Source organism: Falco cherrug, chromosome 11 (genome assembly GCF_023634085.1).
Source record: "Falco cherrug isolate bFalChe1 chromosome 11, bFalChe1.pri, whole genome shotgun sequence".
Taxonomy (NCBI): domain Eukaryota; kingdom Metazoa; phylum Chordata; class Aves; order Falconiformes; family Falconidae; genus Falco; species Falco cherrug.
This window is the reverse complement of record NC_073707.1, coordinates 11,881,901-11,900,150: the sequence shown is the minus strand read 5'-3', so window position 1 is coordinate 11,900,150 and position 18,250 is coordinate 11,881,901. Positions and strand designations below refer to the sequence as shown.

The 18,250-nt window shown below is 37.3% G+C and overlaps 1 protein-coding gene across 1 annotated transcript; it reads right to left on the bottom strand.

Annotated features, from left to right (window-relative positions):
- Positions 1-9,513: 9,513 nt before the first annotated feature.
- Positions 9,514-17,639, bottom strand: TRIM42 (tripartite motif containing 42). The gene is given in 12 exon segments (XM_055723842.1): positions 9,514-9,606; positions 12,517-12,752; positions 13,435-13,768; positions 13,771-13,965; positions 13,968-14,047; positions 14,050-14,132; positions 14,134-14,242; positions 15,545-15,799; positions 15,802-15,837; positions 15,840-16,025; positions 16,028-16,240; positions 17,276-17,639. Coding segments are annotated over 12 exon segments (2,184 nt in total).
- Between the last annotated feature and the right edge of the window lie 611 nt (positions 17,640-18,250).

Below are 18,250 nucleotides of genomic sequence, written 5' to 3'. Positions count from 1 at the left end.
CAGTGCAGAAACATTGACAGGTCAGTAATCGAGCACAGAGAATCCACTGTGCTAGGTGCTGTGGATGAAGAACATGATGAAAACAATTTTTCAGAAGGAAAAAAGAAAGTGTAAAGGTCAATATGGCACTTCACACTGACATTAATTTCCTCATTCCATTTGACTATGCAGATCTCAAAGTGCACCGGGGAGATAAAAATAGGATTTATATTGTGAAACCTGGAGTTAAAGCCAAGGACCATACAAAGCCAAACCAAACTCTAAAGCTAAGTTAAAGATCTGGCATGAAAGAAAACAAATGGCATAAAACAAAATAAAAACTACAGCAGGCCAGAATGGCACTTGACCAAACAGATAAACCACCCTGGGAAAACATATTTTTTTAACGATAGTTGGACAATACTAACGGAGAGTTGGACAACCTCTCTGCTGTGAGCAACGACATCTTTCACTCGATTGGGTTGCTCAAAACTCCATCCAGCCTGACCTTGAACACTTTCTGTGATGGTCATGTGCAACTTCTCTGAGCAACCTGTTCCAGTATCCTACCACTCCCATCATTTCTTTTTCTGTACTTTCAATGTCATTGTCATTTCTTCAGTATCTTGGTTTTTAAAAGTCATGGGACTTGACAATTCTCCCCAGAAGTGCAACCGAGCACTTCATTAACAATATGTAACATGTTTTTTTACTGTACTGTGAATTAAAGAAACAAAATGGGGAAATTCTACATTCTTCCTCAAAGTCATTCAGGATGCATCTAGGATAGGAGGAATATCACCTCTCCTCTCCTCTTCCCCTAGTAGGATTGATTTCCATTGCTTTGCTTGTGCTCTGAGCTCCCAAATCTAGAGGTTAACTGCAGAGATGTGGCACAGAGTCTATACCTAGCCATGTTAAACGCCTGCTCCAGAGCTTATTCACTCACACCACTGTTGTCACATGGCTATTGGTGGACTTGAAAATAGAATTAATACCAAATATTAAGTAGATTGGCTTTAATGTAGCAATAAATTCACCATTCTGATAAATGGAAACTAAACTGATTTGTACCTGCTGAGGTCTTACTGTTCTCAAACTTCCTACTCAACTCAGTGACAAAGATATTTTAGCCTCCCACAAAATTAGGTAGATTTATTCACCAAAATAGCTTTGTATGTATTTTTACAGGTTAATGTTCTCTTTTGAAATACATATGTTAATGTGGCTTAGCACATGCTTCTGTTCTACTTCTGAAATCTCAGCCCTGAATTGCATTGAAACATGACAATATTCTACCCTTGCTAAAATCTGGATGAATAAGCTAAAGGTATTTGGCAACAATTACCAAAAGGTTCAACAAGTCAGCTCATTATATTACACAGGAAGGAAAGCAGATTTAATTAAAACGTTATTCCTTGGTTATGTACAGAAGTTTCTTATCACCCATAAAACAAAATAATGATGTTGAACATAGACAAGCTAAGAATCTAAGATTTGTACAATGTATGAGAAGAAAAAAAGAGAGAAATATAACAGCAAGGTGACATATTACTAATTTAGTACAAAATGTGGACTGATAATATGCTTCATATTTAAATGTCCGATTTTCTTCGCAATAGTACACTAAGGCATACAACAATAGGCATTCACTGAAGGCGCTGTGTTCATACAGCTATGACACCTTCTTCAGAACTAATCTCTGAAAAAGATGCCACATGGATTTTGGAGCATTCCAACAGGTCTAGAAAATACTTGAGTGGGACATTTGTGGATATGTGATGGGGGAGAAGAGGCTATGAATATGTAAAAAGAGGATATGGATATGTTTAATTAAAGGACTTAAACTTAAGTTCAAATACACATCATAACTCTCAGAATTACATTCTTCCTTGAAGTTATGGTCAATTCTGGAAAGGAATGGCATAATTTGAATTCCAGCGTGTGTCACTGAAATAATGTTGCATGGTAGATTACTTCTTGATGCATTTAACAAAGTTATCACATATCACACATCCTGGAAAAGAGACTATAATAGGAAGGTTGCAGATGGTAGCCTATTAAAACATATTCTTTAGCAAGTCTGGCTAGCCAATGACGCTGAGCCAAGCAATGTGCTCTCAAAGGGATTTTCTAGCTCAGATTATTTACCTTCAAAAGTGCTAAGTAATGAGAGAAACTAGGTTATGCCTTCCTTTTGAAAAAAAAAGCCACGTACAGGTTTTTTTTTAAATCTTATCTGCCCTGGGTAACACATGCAGTCCCTGGGATAAGTGTATTTCTAATAAATGGAACAATACATTTCACAGAACAGGTGCTGGTATTGCAACATCTGGTTTTTAGGTACCCTGTGCCCACCACAACTTAGCCCAAAGCAGTGAATATATATTCTGCTATGTAACCTGTAGGCAGGAGTTAGGATACTGAGGAAGAGAGGACTGACTACTTTATAAAGTAGCCAGGAGGAGAGATAAATGTGTATATTTTTATCAGGTTTTATGCTAAGGAAAATGAAGGGGGTTTTGTCCATTCCCTCCCCCCCCCCCTTTTTTTTTTTTGGGGGGGGGGGTTGATGGAACATTGGACATGTAGCAATTATTTGCCAGAAAAGTATAATTAGTCTTCAATTACCATGAAAATGTGGTCCCTTCCCTTTCCAAATCTCTGGCACTTTCATCTCCTCCAATCAATGTCATGTTGACTAATCTTACATTGGCAGGAGGTGAGAAAACAGCCTTTGAAATAAAAATAATTCTTATTTGAGCACCAAGGTTTGCATTTGAAATTGGACTAATGATACAGCTGGATAGCAATTACTTTTATTGGGTGATAAAATGAATGTTATATGCTTTATCTTTAGCTCCATCCAGCCCTTTGTGCAAAGCTTTAGTTGCAGGTTTTTGATCAGATAAGTTGTGGTTAAGGTTGCTCAAGGTCTGCCCTGAAAATGCTTTTCACTGAGATACTGGGTTTTGCCAAATTTACTCAGCTTTCCAGTTGCATTTCAATGTAATCAGGGAAGGAAGCTGAAATAATGGAAATGTGACTATGCTGCCCACAAAAGATTTTCTATCACCCCACAAGTAGGTGTTTGGTTGGTTGGATAAACTTGTGATGATTTGATTTCTACTTTTATAACACAGCTAAGAAATGAATGAGGGGTTGTTTGAAGTTTATTCCTCAGTGAATAACTGACTAGGAAAATGTTTGATGAGAAAAGAGAAATTCACGAGAATTTTTACCAAATTACTCCACAGTGTTATAGCCTCATCCACTTCTAACCTCCTACTTTTCAAGTTTCCAAATATTGCTCCTCATAAGTTTTTAATGAAAGACATGCCTGGGTTCACTTGGCACTTCTGTTAGAAAGTCCCTTTGCAGATGTCTTATTTTAGTACCATGTATGTTATTTTTTGGAAATATTTTCATTTTTACATGATTGTAGTCATTCATAGACAAGTTAGGCAATATTAGATGCTTTATCTGGTAGAAAGGAATTTTAAACACAAGTCCAGTATGATGAACTTCTGAACTTAAGTTTGATTTTGCTGCTGAAGAGGGTGAAACTTTGTGCAATAGAGGTATATAATACAGGCAAAAGGTTCTCGGGGTCTCAGAATGGGAGTGGACAAATTCAAAGAAGGAAATCCTTGTGAGCTATTAGATACCAAGGAGCTATCTGTGGCTGATGAAACCCTTAAGCCATACCTTGGAGAATATAACCATTCTTACAGTCTTCTGCTTGCTGCTGATCACTGTTAAAGACAGTGGATAGCACACTAGGCTGTGCATTTATCTAACCTGACTATTCTTACAAGATCACTCTGTGAGATGTAATATAAGACAATTCATTCAGCACACCTATTGTAAATTGGATCCAGAGCGCTTAGAATTCATGACCAAAAGCCACTGCTTCTTTAGCTTAAAAGGAGTTCTTGGAGCATCGAGTTCTGCATCGTTAGTTTGTATTGTCTTATGAGGTTTGAAAATTACTTTGAAAAATTGGTTTCTGGATGGTTAGTTTTTCTTATGGAACCCCATTTTGACTTTTAACCTTCAGATAAACAGTGTTGGGAGAACAAGAGTTAGCCCATTCAGAGCTGTCTGTGCAAATCAGGTGTATATTCAGTAACATTAAAATGAAGAAATAATACTTTCTGTGCAGGCGTTCTGATGAAAAGCTGAACATTTCAGAAGGTGAAATTGCCAGAAAATACAATGTCATTTCTACTCAAATTGTTTGCTGAGAAAAAATAAACACAAATCCCTGGGAAGTCATGGATGTGTTCAAATGTTTTGGGGAATGCAAGCTTTGAAAAGGTCTTTTTTTTTAAAAAAAAAAAAAAATACTTTTCCCCCTTCAGCTTGAGTTTTGTGAAATATTCTTACTGCATTTGAGTTGTAGTAGAATTAATGACTTGATTTTAGATTGACTGTGATTTGTTTCCTGCCACGAGCAGCTAAAAGTAAGCAATGCAAAATCTCATAGTAACTAACACATTTATAAATGCAAGGGCACGTCCAGAAGATCTTTATTTGCAGACCAAAATCCCAGAATTTATAGAGTCTTTCTTAGTTACTATTGTGAAGAGGGGGAAGAAACCCCAGTGAACTCTATTAAAAAGATTGATGCATGGCTGCAAGAGCTCTTGACAATTGAGATTTCTCTCTGAAGTGTTGTTTAACATATGTATGGCAAAAAAATGCAGGGGAAGGAAGCAAATTTTCTTATGAATTTTTAAAGCACTTTCAATGTTGCAAGATAATGAAATGATTGAAACAAGTTCTGTGTAGCTGAGAAAGCAAACCATTTACACTTTATAAAGCTAGAATTCATGCCAGGAAAAAAACCCAACAAAACAAAGCAAAAATACTTCCTAGGTATTTGAGCTACAGGTAGGCTATATGGCTGTGATAGCTGGGTCTGGTCAAACTACTCTGGGCACTTCTCTTGTTGAGTCACTGGCTGGGGCAAGGTGGTTTTGGTTTGAACTTCCAGGCTGATAGGTTACATTTCCTGTGACCTGCATGCTCCAGTAAATCTCTTTTGAAGAAAAAGTCCTCCTCCTCTTCCTTAAGCTGAAATGTACCTTACTGGATGAGACTGGCTATTGCTGTCCTGTGGACTCTCTCTAATACTGCTTTGTACATTGGAATCAGTTTTGTCTCTGAAAAGGCTTTGCCAATATGTAACCCATTGACTGTTGATTTAGATTTTGTATAACACCAACTGTTTAGGTCAAAGCAGTGAGTGAGTTCTTAACACTGTTGTGACATGACTACCTAGTAAGTTATTCCTTTTCCTCTTAGTCGTTTACACCTTTCAGGCAGGTTGTCATTTTATTCTTCCTTTGCCATCACTTAGCTGGATCTTGAGTACCTCATTCTCTTACACATAGTAATGCTCCTGATAATGTTAGTGAAAGCTTGGGGACCTCAGTAACACAAGAGAACAGGATCATGGTTAATTTTTCTGTGTAAATCCTCTTTGATCTCCAGTAATTCCATTTATGTCTTTAAGTATCAACAGGTTTCTGTTAACTTTCAGGTGAAGAGATGTCTAAGCCTGAATTTTGTTCTGGTTACATAACACTTCTGATTCCATTTTGTATGGCAGGAGAAAGTAGCCAGACCTTTTACATTTATGGACATGTTTCATCCTTATTTTTGTATTTTTTATTTGCTAGTATCTAGTCTGTCTTTTATTATGCAGGTATTTTTGTATCTTTTAAAGCTCTCCATTATCCAGATGATTTTGATTTGAGAAGCATTTTGGGGGACTAAAAGCTGTGCATTTGGAGTTATAAGATAGAAACAGGACTTGGTCCAAACCATTTTGATTATTAGTTCTTTTTTCATTTTTGTGTCTCTCCTAACTGTTACTGCAGAACCTCCTAGTTTTTAGAATGTATTTCTCAGCAACACTAATTCACAGCTTTGCAGTCAAAACAGAACAGTTTTAACAGGCTATGTTTATATTTGTGTACTTATTGCTATGCTTTATTTCCTTAAAATGCAGTGGCTTAAAATAATACTTACCTGTAGTTGTGTACTTCAGAATTTCAGTTCAGCTATCAAGTCGCTTTTACGTATTGTACAGAGGTGCAATGTGAGTCTCATCACATTGTGAACAGTAGTTATGTTAGAAAAAGCTTGGAATATTTTTCAGTCAACATTGTCAGTTAAAGATTTAGGTACCCAAAGACCACTGCCTCTTCTTGTGTAGAAATAATGTCTTACAGGCAGACCGATGTTCTCCAAAGTTCTATAATGGTCTTGGAAATATTCTTGAAGAAGACACTACAGTCCCTTGAATAATATTGATACTAATTACTTCCTGATGGGTTATGCAGCAAGTGATAATAAAATACTGTAATACCTCAGCTTAATAGTTGATGCCTGAGATTTGATACACAGGATCATGGGTTAGTTGCTTTGTGTCAATACATGTTAGGCAGCTGCATCTCCAACCTATCTCCTACTGGCCAGCTAATTTATGATTAAATTACATCCAGGAATAATTAAATTGTATAATTTCCAGGAATAATTATATTATTATATAATAATATCCAGGAAGGCAGAGATGTCACTGACTAGATCTCTGTGTTAGACTGGTGTTGGTCTTGATTTTATCACTTAACAAAATCGGTAGCCACCATCAGAAGATTTTCTTTCAAATTGTCATTATTTGCTTCAGCCCAGCTGTTTGCTTGGCTTTGGAGGATGTAGTTTGACAGCTACCATTATTTTGTGATGTTTTGTTCAGCAGGGTTGGTTACAGATATTGCAAGAGACAAATGGTGGTGAAATGAAATGATGGCTCATCTAATATTCAATTACATATACGTCTTTCATTTGTTCACCTTGGCCACCTGCCCAGCATGAATAGATGCTTATTGTTCCCTAAATAAATTACACCGGTTCTAAACTGCTCTGCAATTTGATACTTACAAGACTTCTGTGTTTATTTGCTGGCACAGGCTTCTCTAAAGATATTCAACCTTCTGTGTTTTGGCTTCTGTTACACTCATTACCTTGAAAAGTAATTATGCAAATATCTCACTGCATTAAATACAGGCAGGTTTTTATTTATTTATAAACATCTCAAAATTTCAATTTCAGGGCATGCAGCTGAAAAATTTCTGCACGGGGTGAGAGATGGTGCTGCCTCCCCACCTATTGCTACAACTGAGCAGCAAGCAGTAGATAAGCAAAATCATTCTATTCTTTGCCTTGCCTGCTTATTGAAAGGAGTGCAGTAAATTGGGCTGTAGACATCCAGTCCCCATGGGATTTGGAGGTGCTCACAATAGGCAGGCACTGAACTGTATGTAAAGAAACTACTACATTTTTTTTCTCCCATGAAAATAAAGAGGCAACCCTGGAAAAAAAGCAAAGCGAGCTGAGATAGAGATGTTTGAAAGGAAATTTGTTTGAAAAGAAACATAGGCTTCCAGCAGCCCCACAATAATTAATAAAAATCCTAAAGCTTTGCAGGGTTGGACTGATTCTGATCTCTTAGTGATATTGATAGAATGTTCCCTATTCAAGTGATCTGAGGCACTGTTTACATGAAATGGGGATTGGAGCTTTGCTTGGCTGTTGCACAGAACTACGTACTGCAAATTGCATCTCTTAAGAACTGCTGGGTACAGAAGGCTATTACCAATGGATAGCCAGGGGGTGCAAAAGGATTTTATACAGTTGATCCAAATTGCAGTCTTATCCATCTACAGAGAATTATACTAAAAGGAATACCAGATGGGTGAGCTTCTGGGGAACTATAGAGCATCAGCAAAAACTCACATGTCCTTGTAAAAGGTGTCAAATGTTGCTGTCTGGGGAAGGGGTTTAAAAAGCCACGAGTATTGAAGAAATAATTGGCCTTTACTATCTGGAGAGCTCAGACATTTTGATTTCTGCAAAAACCTAGCTGAAGTTTTAGGATGCAGGTGCTTGTCATGTGTGATCATCAGGCCCCTTTAAATGTTTCAAAAAAAGCTTCTTAATATCAGACAGTGCTGTAATTGTTCAATACGTTTGAAAATGCAAACCTTGCTTACTTTTAATAGCCTTTACCCCTACCTAGAGACTTCATCAAAAGAAAAGTGTGCTGTCATAAAAGACTGCACAGAGATCCTGGCAAGAACATACATATTAACTGAAGCATCACTAATCCCTCACTGGTTAGCACAAGATAGAGAACTAGGTGCTCTCAGAGTTCAGATCTTGGTTTTGTTGCCTTTTGTTCGGACTCTTTTTTCACATTAGCCGTCCACAAAGTGCGTAGAATATTACTACCTTGCAGCAACTATGCAAAACTAAACCAGAGCTTCAAAAATGAAAGGTGTAATAGAAAAATTATATATTAATAATTTTTATACCTAAGTTTTATTGTTTGCCTTAAGGCAGAAGGAGGTCCAAGATTTCATGGGAAGTACTCATAATACATGATTTTCCATAAAAGTTTATTCTGTGCTGAAGGTAAGACACAAACATACAAATACACAGAAGGGGTTTAAAAGAGCTAGTAGTGGCCCTGATCCTATTTCCATTCCCATGTAAATGCCCTGCTTGATAGCACTGGGGCAAAGAGAGTTGTAAATATATTTAAATACATAGATATATGTGTGTGTGTGTGCATGTATGTTCAAGCATATATGAAGAGATGCCTATAAGTACATATAAATATATGTGTGTAAAAAACATAGATAGCTAGATATGCATAGCTTGTTGGTGTGGCTGGAGTGAAAGAAAGGAACCATGCAAGATCACTCCTGCATGGAGAAGGACAGTAGTCATTACTGATGATTATTTCAACACAGTAACTTGCTGTGGATCTAGTAACTCCTGCTCCTTGGATCAGAGCTGCTGTGATTTCTCCTGATTTTACTTGCAGCTACTTTTAACAAATTGGTACTCCAGAACTCACATAGGTGACCTTCACAACAGTCAAGTAAACCTAACCATTACTAAGTGCGTGTGTAAGGAGATAAAATTTTGCCTGCCCACATTCTTGTCCTGCCTGTTGCCAGTGTCCTGTGCTTGCATGCGCATTGTGCTTCAGCTGAGTGAGGCTGAGACCAAAGGTGTGTATGTATAGATGAAATTACCCTGCACTTTAAAAATAAGGAAAGTGTGATATAGGCTCCTGCAGCTCTTTGTGAATTGATATTGAATGGTCTCATAGGAAACAATAATTGGAATGTTAACTTATAATGCAAATATGTCATTTATTTCCTTTGAAGCTGCCAAGGTCCCTCAAATATAATGTGTTTTATACTACATTTTTATGCATGGCATAGCATTTTTCTTAGGTCTTAGAGCTGCATCTGAAAAAAGAAAAGCTAATGAAAAGGCAGGGTTTTTTAATTATTATTATTCTTTGCCAGAAAGCAGTAATAGTCTGAAGGGCTCACTGTTAGATCTCTGGTTGCTAATTTCAGTGGGAAATGGCATATTGCATAAGAAAGCATACACATTTTAGAATTCTTCAAGGAAAAAAAAAAAAAAAAAAAGAATCCCTGGTTTCATTCATCGTCTATTTGAAGTATGCAAAGTACCCTGAATACTCTTCTGACTCTCCCACCTGTCTTCGATTTTCCCATATTCATCTGAGATGACTATCTGCAAGTAAGACATAAGAATGTATTAAAGTATAGAAGAGGTCCATGTATTTATTATTTGGGGGATAGGATTTAATTAGTGTCTATTTTCAAAAGAACTTATCACTTACAGATGCATTTTCAAAGCAGTCAAACTGTCTTATCTATGTTAAACTTTGGAAAGTCTAAGTACTTATTTTGGAGGAAAAATGAAAATGGTGCTCTTTAAAAAAAATTACACTGAAAACAAGCAACTGTTTGGTGGCAAACATTACAGTGATTAATACAATATATAGTCATTAGGTTCTGGCAGATGGTCATTTAAGGAAAGAGTTTCAGATATGACCACAGAAATTAGAAGCCCACATCCTATTAAAAGTCATTTTGCATTTGGCTTCCAAGGTAATTTTGAAAAATCTCTTTCCAAAGGTTTAATTGAAAAGAGTATGATGAAATGGTAAATAGTAACAAAACCACCATTTAGAATTATCATTTTTTCTGTGGTTGACAGTTTCAAGAGACAAGTTGAACGCAAAGTCCATGGCCATTTGTGGCAGGTCACTGTGAACAGCTGCACCTCTTCCAAGCATGGTAGTACTGGCAGCAATGGGAGCAAGGATTTCAGAATTTCAGCATTTTCCCTTCCTGGTTTTCTAATTGCATCCTTAGTGCTTCTCATTCCTCCTCCCATGGCAAACACAGCTAAATCCTTTTTCTCTGGGGCAACAAATTTTTGCCTACTCTGTTGAAAGTCTCCAAGGAACAGTGAATTTCATCCTTAGAGGATTCTTTGCTACTTGCCTCGTGGCACAGTTTTGCATGGATTGCCAGGGCTGTTTAATACTGCATTTTGGTTGACAAGGCAGCTTTCAGTTTCTGTCATTCATCCAGGATCTTCCACAACCTCAACACATACTCAAAAATATCCCTTACCCAGGGCAATGCAGTGTAATTCCTTCAACTGACTTAAATTAGGATCCAGTTGCCAAAATCATAAACATTGTTTGCCAGTTTAGATGTTTGAGTGTAACCTGCCTTCTTCCTAATTGCTGCTCCAGAATTGCATCTTCCAAGTCTAGTGTCATCTGTCAGCCTTGTGCAGATAGATACCTTTGGGCACTCCCTGAGGCATTAGGAGCCTATACTGAGTCAACTGTCTTGAAATCTTCTCGGGAAAGAGATCATGCCACTGTAGCAGCTTCTGTGATCATGCAAGAAGGATATAGTGGTACTTCCATGGTGTTTCACACACTGACAAATGGCTGTGATTCAGATGCAAGCCAACAATCATGCTCTTGGGCTGAGAGAAGTTCCCTCACTCCTAAAATCACAGTGTTCTGTTTTGCTTATGAGAGCTGCATACAGACTTGGGAAACCTGCTTGTACTGTTAAATAACACCCTATGGCTGAATAACCTCTTTTGTGGGACTTGATATTTTGCCATATCAGTGACATGGCGTCAGCTCTAGTCCAAAGAATGAAATAGTAGCTGCTGTCTAACAAAACTTTCTGTCACCTTCCTCCCCTTCATAGTTTGGTGCCTGGGCTCCTTGTGATCTGTCACAGGCATCACAGTTACATTCCCTCACAGACTTGGTAACTGTTAGACATGAATAATGATACTGCTCTGAATAAATCCCCTACTTAAAAGAAAATATGGCATTGGATTTTAAAAAAAGTTCTTACAAGCTTTCTGTGTAGTGTAACTGGTGAAGTAAAATAGTCTGATATTATGCAAAAGGAACAGAGGTAGTTCTTTTTAAAAAGAAAATTTATAAAAGTCTGTCACATATGCTGTCTCATTTTCATTTGATATGAAACTCTCCTGTAAATTACAGCAGATGTTGAGTTTGTGTTTCTGTGGAATATTGATGTGACTGTGCTCCATGCACAAAGAACAATTTTCAGAAGGAAAATCAATATAGCATTCCAATGCATTAGATAAAAAAACAAAAAAAAACCCAAAAAAACAAAACAAACAAAAAAACCACACACACCAAAAAACCAAAACCTCCTGTGCTCAGTGTTTTAAGTATGGTAAGTGGAGCAGTCCAGGAAGGTGTCATTTGTCATTAAAACTTGTGAAGTGAGTGGGAAGTCTGAATGCTGTTTCAGAGCTGAGACTTTTACTCTCTAAATATGATAAGGGACAAGAAGCCTGGAAAGGGACAGCACTTGATGCAATTGATATAGGAAAAGTCTGTGAAGCGTGGATGGAACCAGAGAATAACACCTACCATTTTTAGGTACTGCAGCTCCTCAATACACCCTTTACTGAAAATTCACTAAGAGGAAGCATGATTTAAGTATGTATTTTTTCAGCAAGGCATGAAAAACTAAAGGTGACTTCAGCAAGAGATTTGGGATGCCTAAAGGGTGTTAAAGTAATTAAATGTCTTGACTTTTGACACCTTTTTGAATACCTTCCTACTCCTTCTAAGTTTTAGCTTTGCAGCACTTTTCTTTCCCTTCTAAAACCACAGTAAAGGAGACTCGTGTCCAAAGGTGTCAAAGAATATTCTTAATTTTCTGTTTATTTCCTCTCTTTTAACGATTGCTGCCTTGTTCTAGCATGAAAGCTTTTGGATCTGACACTTCATACTCCTACTCTGTGTGTTCAGAGGGATTAGTGCAAAGGCAGTCTCAGTTCTAAAGCAATATAAATTATAATGACTTGTCTGATGTAATCCTGACACTGCATCCCTGCTAGAAAAAATGAGAAATAGTCTACATAGTTCAAGCTATTGCAAACTGAGCCAGAAAGAATAACGTATGGAAAAATCCAGTGTAAATTTTAGTATCACTTACCTAGATAAGTGAATAGCAACATTTTATTTAATCAGTCTCCCTCATAAATACATGGGGTAAAAAACAATTGTGGAGGCAAGAAAGTTAAGGCAACTCTATGAAGTATAGGAAGGATCTACAATACCTTACAGATCTTGTTTCCTTCTCCTCAACCACTTGCATTGACAGGATAGACTTTAAAAACATATTCTGTATTTGGATCCAGACTATGTATCTCAAGGTTCTGATACTGGTTTTTGCTTAGCTGGCCAGCTAGTTCTGTCTGGACAATGTTATCGGGACCAATACCAGCAACTTCATCAAACTCTACCTCAAAGAAATCCACAGCTTCTGTGAGACAAGTCCAGTAAATCTGTGAAGGAAAAAAACACTCTGTAGTACAAAATTAAGTACTCTATCTTTGCTCATTTTCATTTTTGCTTTTTTTGCAAGGCCCCTGTTTGGTAGATTTTAATTTTGAAATTCCAATGCAGCTGAAATTCCAATCATAGCATGAAATGTATGTGAGAGATATGCAGTTTGTGGTCTTGGAAAATGCTAAGATACCTCCTGGGAATTTCATAATGCCATCTTCTAACACACTAAAAGTGACAATAATCAGCATTTTGTAACATGCATTTGGGATCTTATGCAAATAGCATCCTGATTTTGTTAGTATCTATGAAATGTATAATGAAAATTATGTGGCTATGATGTCATCATGTTGAAGGTCAAGACCAGGATCAAATTATTTGATCTGTCATACAGATATTTAAATACAAACATGGTACATCCATTTCTTTCTGCATTGGACCCTTCCATGTACCATATTTATATCACATATATAATAATATATTGACTACAGTAGGAATGTGATATGATTCAATTTATGCTTCAGTTTCTCAAAAGGTGAGCTTGAAATACATTGTCTCCTACAAATAGAGTATTTAGATTGATAGTGTAGTTTTATTTACTCGAACTTGTATGGTTTCAGACTCTATAACAAGCTGAAAGTATAATGGTCTCTTGCATATATGTTACAATTTATTAATGTCTTCAGTAGACCTCAAGTAAACAATGGTCTGGTATATAACAGGTCCTGCAACTGGGAGTGGTTCAGTGTCTATAAGTTCTAGACACGAAAAGTTAACAGTCTGATATTTTCTTTCTTTTCTTGGAGTTTCACAAGCTGTATCCTGGTACACACACACGCTTCATTACTCTGTGTAGGATGATGAGGACGTAGAGCTTGGTCTTCTGACGGTGTTTTTAGGCAGTGCACTGAAATCAAACAAGGAATTTAAAGATGAGCTTTGGAACAATATTGCTTGCTTGGATTTGGGAGTACTGGAAACATGCCTTGGAATCATTACCTCTGGGTTAAAAGAATAGAGAATATTTGTTTTGCTTTAGTTTCTGACTGCTTTATTCTGCTAAGGGATGGGACCAATCCCTGTAAAACAGAGAACAGTTCATCAAAGTTGAGTTGAAGTTTTTTTAGGGGATCTCCTCTTAGACGTGGACTAGGTTAGAAAATGGAAGGAACTGCATTTTCTATTTCTTTCACTAAGCAGTGTGCAGATTGCAAAAAAACATAACTTGGCTTTCCCCCTTAGCAGCCTTTTTAGAGTATTGAATAAGGCTATCCATATATGATATCTGACTGGATGTATATTTATGTATTCTGATATTTCTTTTTGTTTTTTAAGTTCTGTGTTTTCAAGCAACTCCATCATCTCCTTTTCTTGTCCATAAAGAACATAATCTTAAGAAACCATTTCTAATCTCCTTTCTTTTGGTGTCCTTATAGGTCTTGAAATGTTTTTTTAACAGATTAACTTGCATTAGATCATGTTTAATTCCTTGGCATACTGTAAAAAAACCAAACAAAACAACAAACACAAAAAATAGGTCAGTAGTTCCAAATTCGTACTAAAATGTAGTGGTTACTAGAGGCATAATGATAGAATTGAGCTTAAAAAAAATTCAGGTTTGGTAGGACATGGGACAAGAATAAGGATTCTACTATTTTTCTCTCATCTCTGCTCCTGGTAAGCCCTGACAGAAGATATTTGTGTGTGTAAAATTTGGAATTTAATTGCCACTTTATTATTATTTCCTTACTTAAATTTATCTCCCCCAAATTGGGTTTGACAATTTTTACTTCATTACATGAAGTAAATCCTGAAGTTTAATTTATTGTAGTTCTCTATTATCTTTGAAAATTCACTATGTCAGTATGAGGTTAAAACGATGGCAGCAAATGTGCCTGCATAGCCCGTGTTATGCCTGTGGCTGCCGATGCATTCCTCCGATGGCCGTTAGGTGAGGGCGTGATTAACTCTTCTGACATGAAAAATTGTGAACTGTGAAGGAACAGAACCAAAAATACCAAAGGCTGATAGTAAATTCCAGTGGCATTCAGCTAACATCAGGAAACAATGTCACATTAGAAAATCCTGCACAAATATTTCATATAACTTTTCTCAAACTTAAGATTTTTTTTTTCAAAATAGAGAATGTAATGCTTCCAGCTGTTTCTCATTTTGCATAGTTCACTTTTACCTCTCTGAATGTTATTTTCCATGCAACTTCATTATGTCCCCAACATTTGTGAATTTATATGCAAAGATCAAAATTAAAAGGAAGTCATAAAATTGTTTTATCTAATCTGTTCAGCCCCTTAGCTGCTATGGATCAAGTCTTAGTTAAAAGGAGTGACATTGCTGTGGTACCTCAGAAAAATGTGACCGCTTTGCCTCTTAGTCAGCAGGGGCATAAACATAAAGCTGACTGAAGAGGGACAATCTGTAACTTGCCTGCAGGGGAAGAAAGAAGCAGTTACTGTTCAAGCATATATTTCTGTTTAAAAAATATTTACTGTTTTATTCTGCAGATGTAATTGGTGTTTACTCCATGCTGGGTCCTGCAGTATGAAATGAAGGTTCCCCTCCCGAGATGGCACATCTCTGTTCCCATCCCACATACATATCCTTCAGTCTCTAATAGCTGAGTCTGGCTCATGATGCTGTAGTTATGGTCTTGTTCCTTTGGGGTTTCTACGGTGGGAAAACCACCTTTCTGACTCTTGTGCTGTGCCGAGAATTAATATAGCTTGTCAACCATATGTTCAAGTTTCTTTCCCGAGGAGGCGTGAGAAGGAGCAGAAATACCCTTTCTAAATTCTTCAACTGTATCAAAGCGGGAAGCAGCCTGTCTTGAACACATGACTGCCAGGAGAACACTCTTGTGATCATTGTGCAGTGAGTTCTTGCAGAACCCACAGATCAGTTTGTGGTCATCCAGACAGTGTTCAGAGAGGTTTGACTTGCCGTGCTCTAAGCACTGCCACTCATGATCTTTATGGTGAGTTTTGGTGAAAATATGGTCCTGAGCACCATTCTCACTATGATTTAAATGCAGACATAGTTATAACAATTGATTCTACACGTTCCACATCTTTTGGCTGCCTTCTCTCCCTGCAAGCTTCACAGTAGACAGGTCTTTCACGGTGGTCTAATCTCCTCCTTAGAAAGTCATCTCTGTGCATGTGTTTCTTGACTAGTTTTGCTCCGAGGTAATTCTTCCTCAGCTGAATTTTATTTCTGTATGGGAGGCAATGTGCTTTGCTACACACTGGGCATACAATGATAGAAAGTTTTCACTTATTTCAGCTTTGGTCTTGCTTTTATTTATATACTCACAAATGCAGTGTTTGCGTGGCAGCATAAATGGTTGGAGAAACAATTGCTTACACAGTGGAGAGGCAAGCTGGCCACGGAAAGCACGTCTGGAGACACTCCTTTCTGCTGTAATGACAGACCCATTGTTCCTGGTTCTAAACCTTGACACAACGTCTTTTGACCTAAATAAAATTGGAAAAAAACCCCAACCAAACAACCCCAAGGACTCAAACAAAAATATCTGAATATAATGGCACCATCTAAGACACAAAATTACAACATAAGCAGTTCTGCTTTGCATGCTAACCATCCTTTTACGGTAGTGTTTATTCAAACAATTGGGTTATCACTATCAAGAATCCATTTTTTTTCTTCTCCTTTTTGTAATTATTTCACTATATGTTGAATAGTCTCGCCAACAATAACAATAAACAGTCTTTGTAGGTCTGTATGAATTTGTTGAGTTATTGCTGGTGGCCAAATGAAAAGAACACGGTTCGGTTGGGTTTGTTACAAAGTGAAATGTATTTTGTCTCTTTTTCTTTGATTATTTTTCAAAATAGAAACAAGAAATAACCAGAGCAGGGAAAACCATTTTGTGCAATTCAAACGAAACCCTTTATTTTGTTTGAGGGTATTAAATGCTTTCTTTTATGATAATTTTGGTAATATTTTTAGAATATTTTCTTTTTAATGAAAACTTAAGACAATAAATGTCAAAATGTTTTTCTTTTGCATTTCCAAGGTGGAATATTTCCTCAAGAAAGTAGCACAACTAAGTGTTTTTCCATTTCCAAAAAAGAATTGAAGACATTTCTGCTTAACATAACATACATTTACACATGATCATCCTAATTTTTAGTCATTTAAGAAATTAATTACCTCTGAATTATTTCTGATTCCTAGAATGAATTAAGTTAATTCTTAGTAGCACCTTTATTACCACTGATTCTTTATATTATTTGCAAAGACTTTCAAATGGCATTTTAAAATTTTTCTTATTTTAGTTTAGAAGAGGACTGATTGTCAGGATGTGCTAACCCCTGTTCTCTTCAAATCTTGATAGTCTTAACTTGCCTCTTAGCCTGTGGACATTACCCTTTTGAAAATACAATATAACTTTTATTATACTTCCTTGGATATTTTCCATCACCTTGACATGAGCATCATTATTCAAGATTGACACCCGGTTCTAGGCCTTTATGGTCTGTACAGAGCCCTTAACTCCTGGTGTTCTTGAGTGATGTTCATTGACAGCGTTTCTGCAGCACCCGCTTTCATAATACTGACAAGCTGAATTCCCACCACTGCAGCAACATTTGCAGCCTGGGTCATTTGAACAAAAGCAGCAGCACCACCAGCAATTTGCGTGCTCTGTACATGAGTGGTAGTGGTGCTGGCAAGGTTTGTCTTCGTAAGGACAGGGGAAACAGCTGCAGTTCTGCTCACTGATAAACAAAAGGCACCAACACAAGCAGATAAACAAAAGGCACCAACACAAGCAGCATTCTTCCTTTCTGCTGTGGCAAGTCAAGTCTAGTAACAGCAGTTTGAGCAGCATGACCAGATCAAACAAGGATGCCATTTTTCATCCATCCCTCTGTCAGATACTTGGAAGAAAGGTCGTTGATCCTTTCACCTTCTTTGCACAATACAGCAGTTGAGGTCTGACTGCTGGGTGAAGGTCTGTGCTGTGGCAATGGGCTTCATTCAGATTGGAAAGTGATGTCATAGTGAGATATTCAAATAAGGGCACAGGCAGAATCTTATGTGTGGGTACCTGATGCAGTGATTACATCATCTCTGCATAATGATAGCTATAATTGCTCTTCCTGAATTCTTTGAAAGCAGTTGCCTTACTTTTCATTAACTGCATGGGGACTTTATACACTTGGATTAGATACCCTAAGGCCACTGTCTCATTAGGATGACACACTTCATAGGCATTTTATTGACTCAGCTGGGTGCTGTAAGCAAACCCCTGAATCAGGCCCTAGCCAGCAACAGTGAGACATTTCTCATCAGGCTTGCATTTAAAACTTGTAAGTGTAACTTACACATGGGAAAGAACCTTACACTTGAAAGGCATCTCGAAGCATATCCTTATAACTGTCTTAATTATTTCAAGCCTTTGTCTGCCAGTGTTTGCACTCTTGAAGAGTGTATGGCATTCATTCCCCCAGAGCCTGAAGAAAA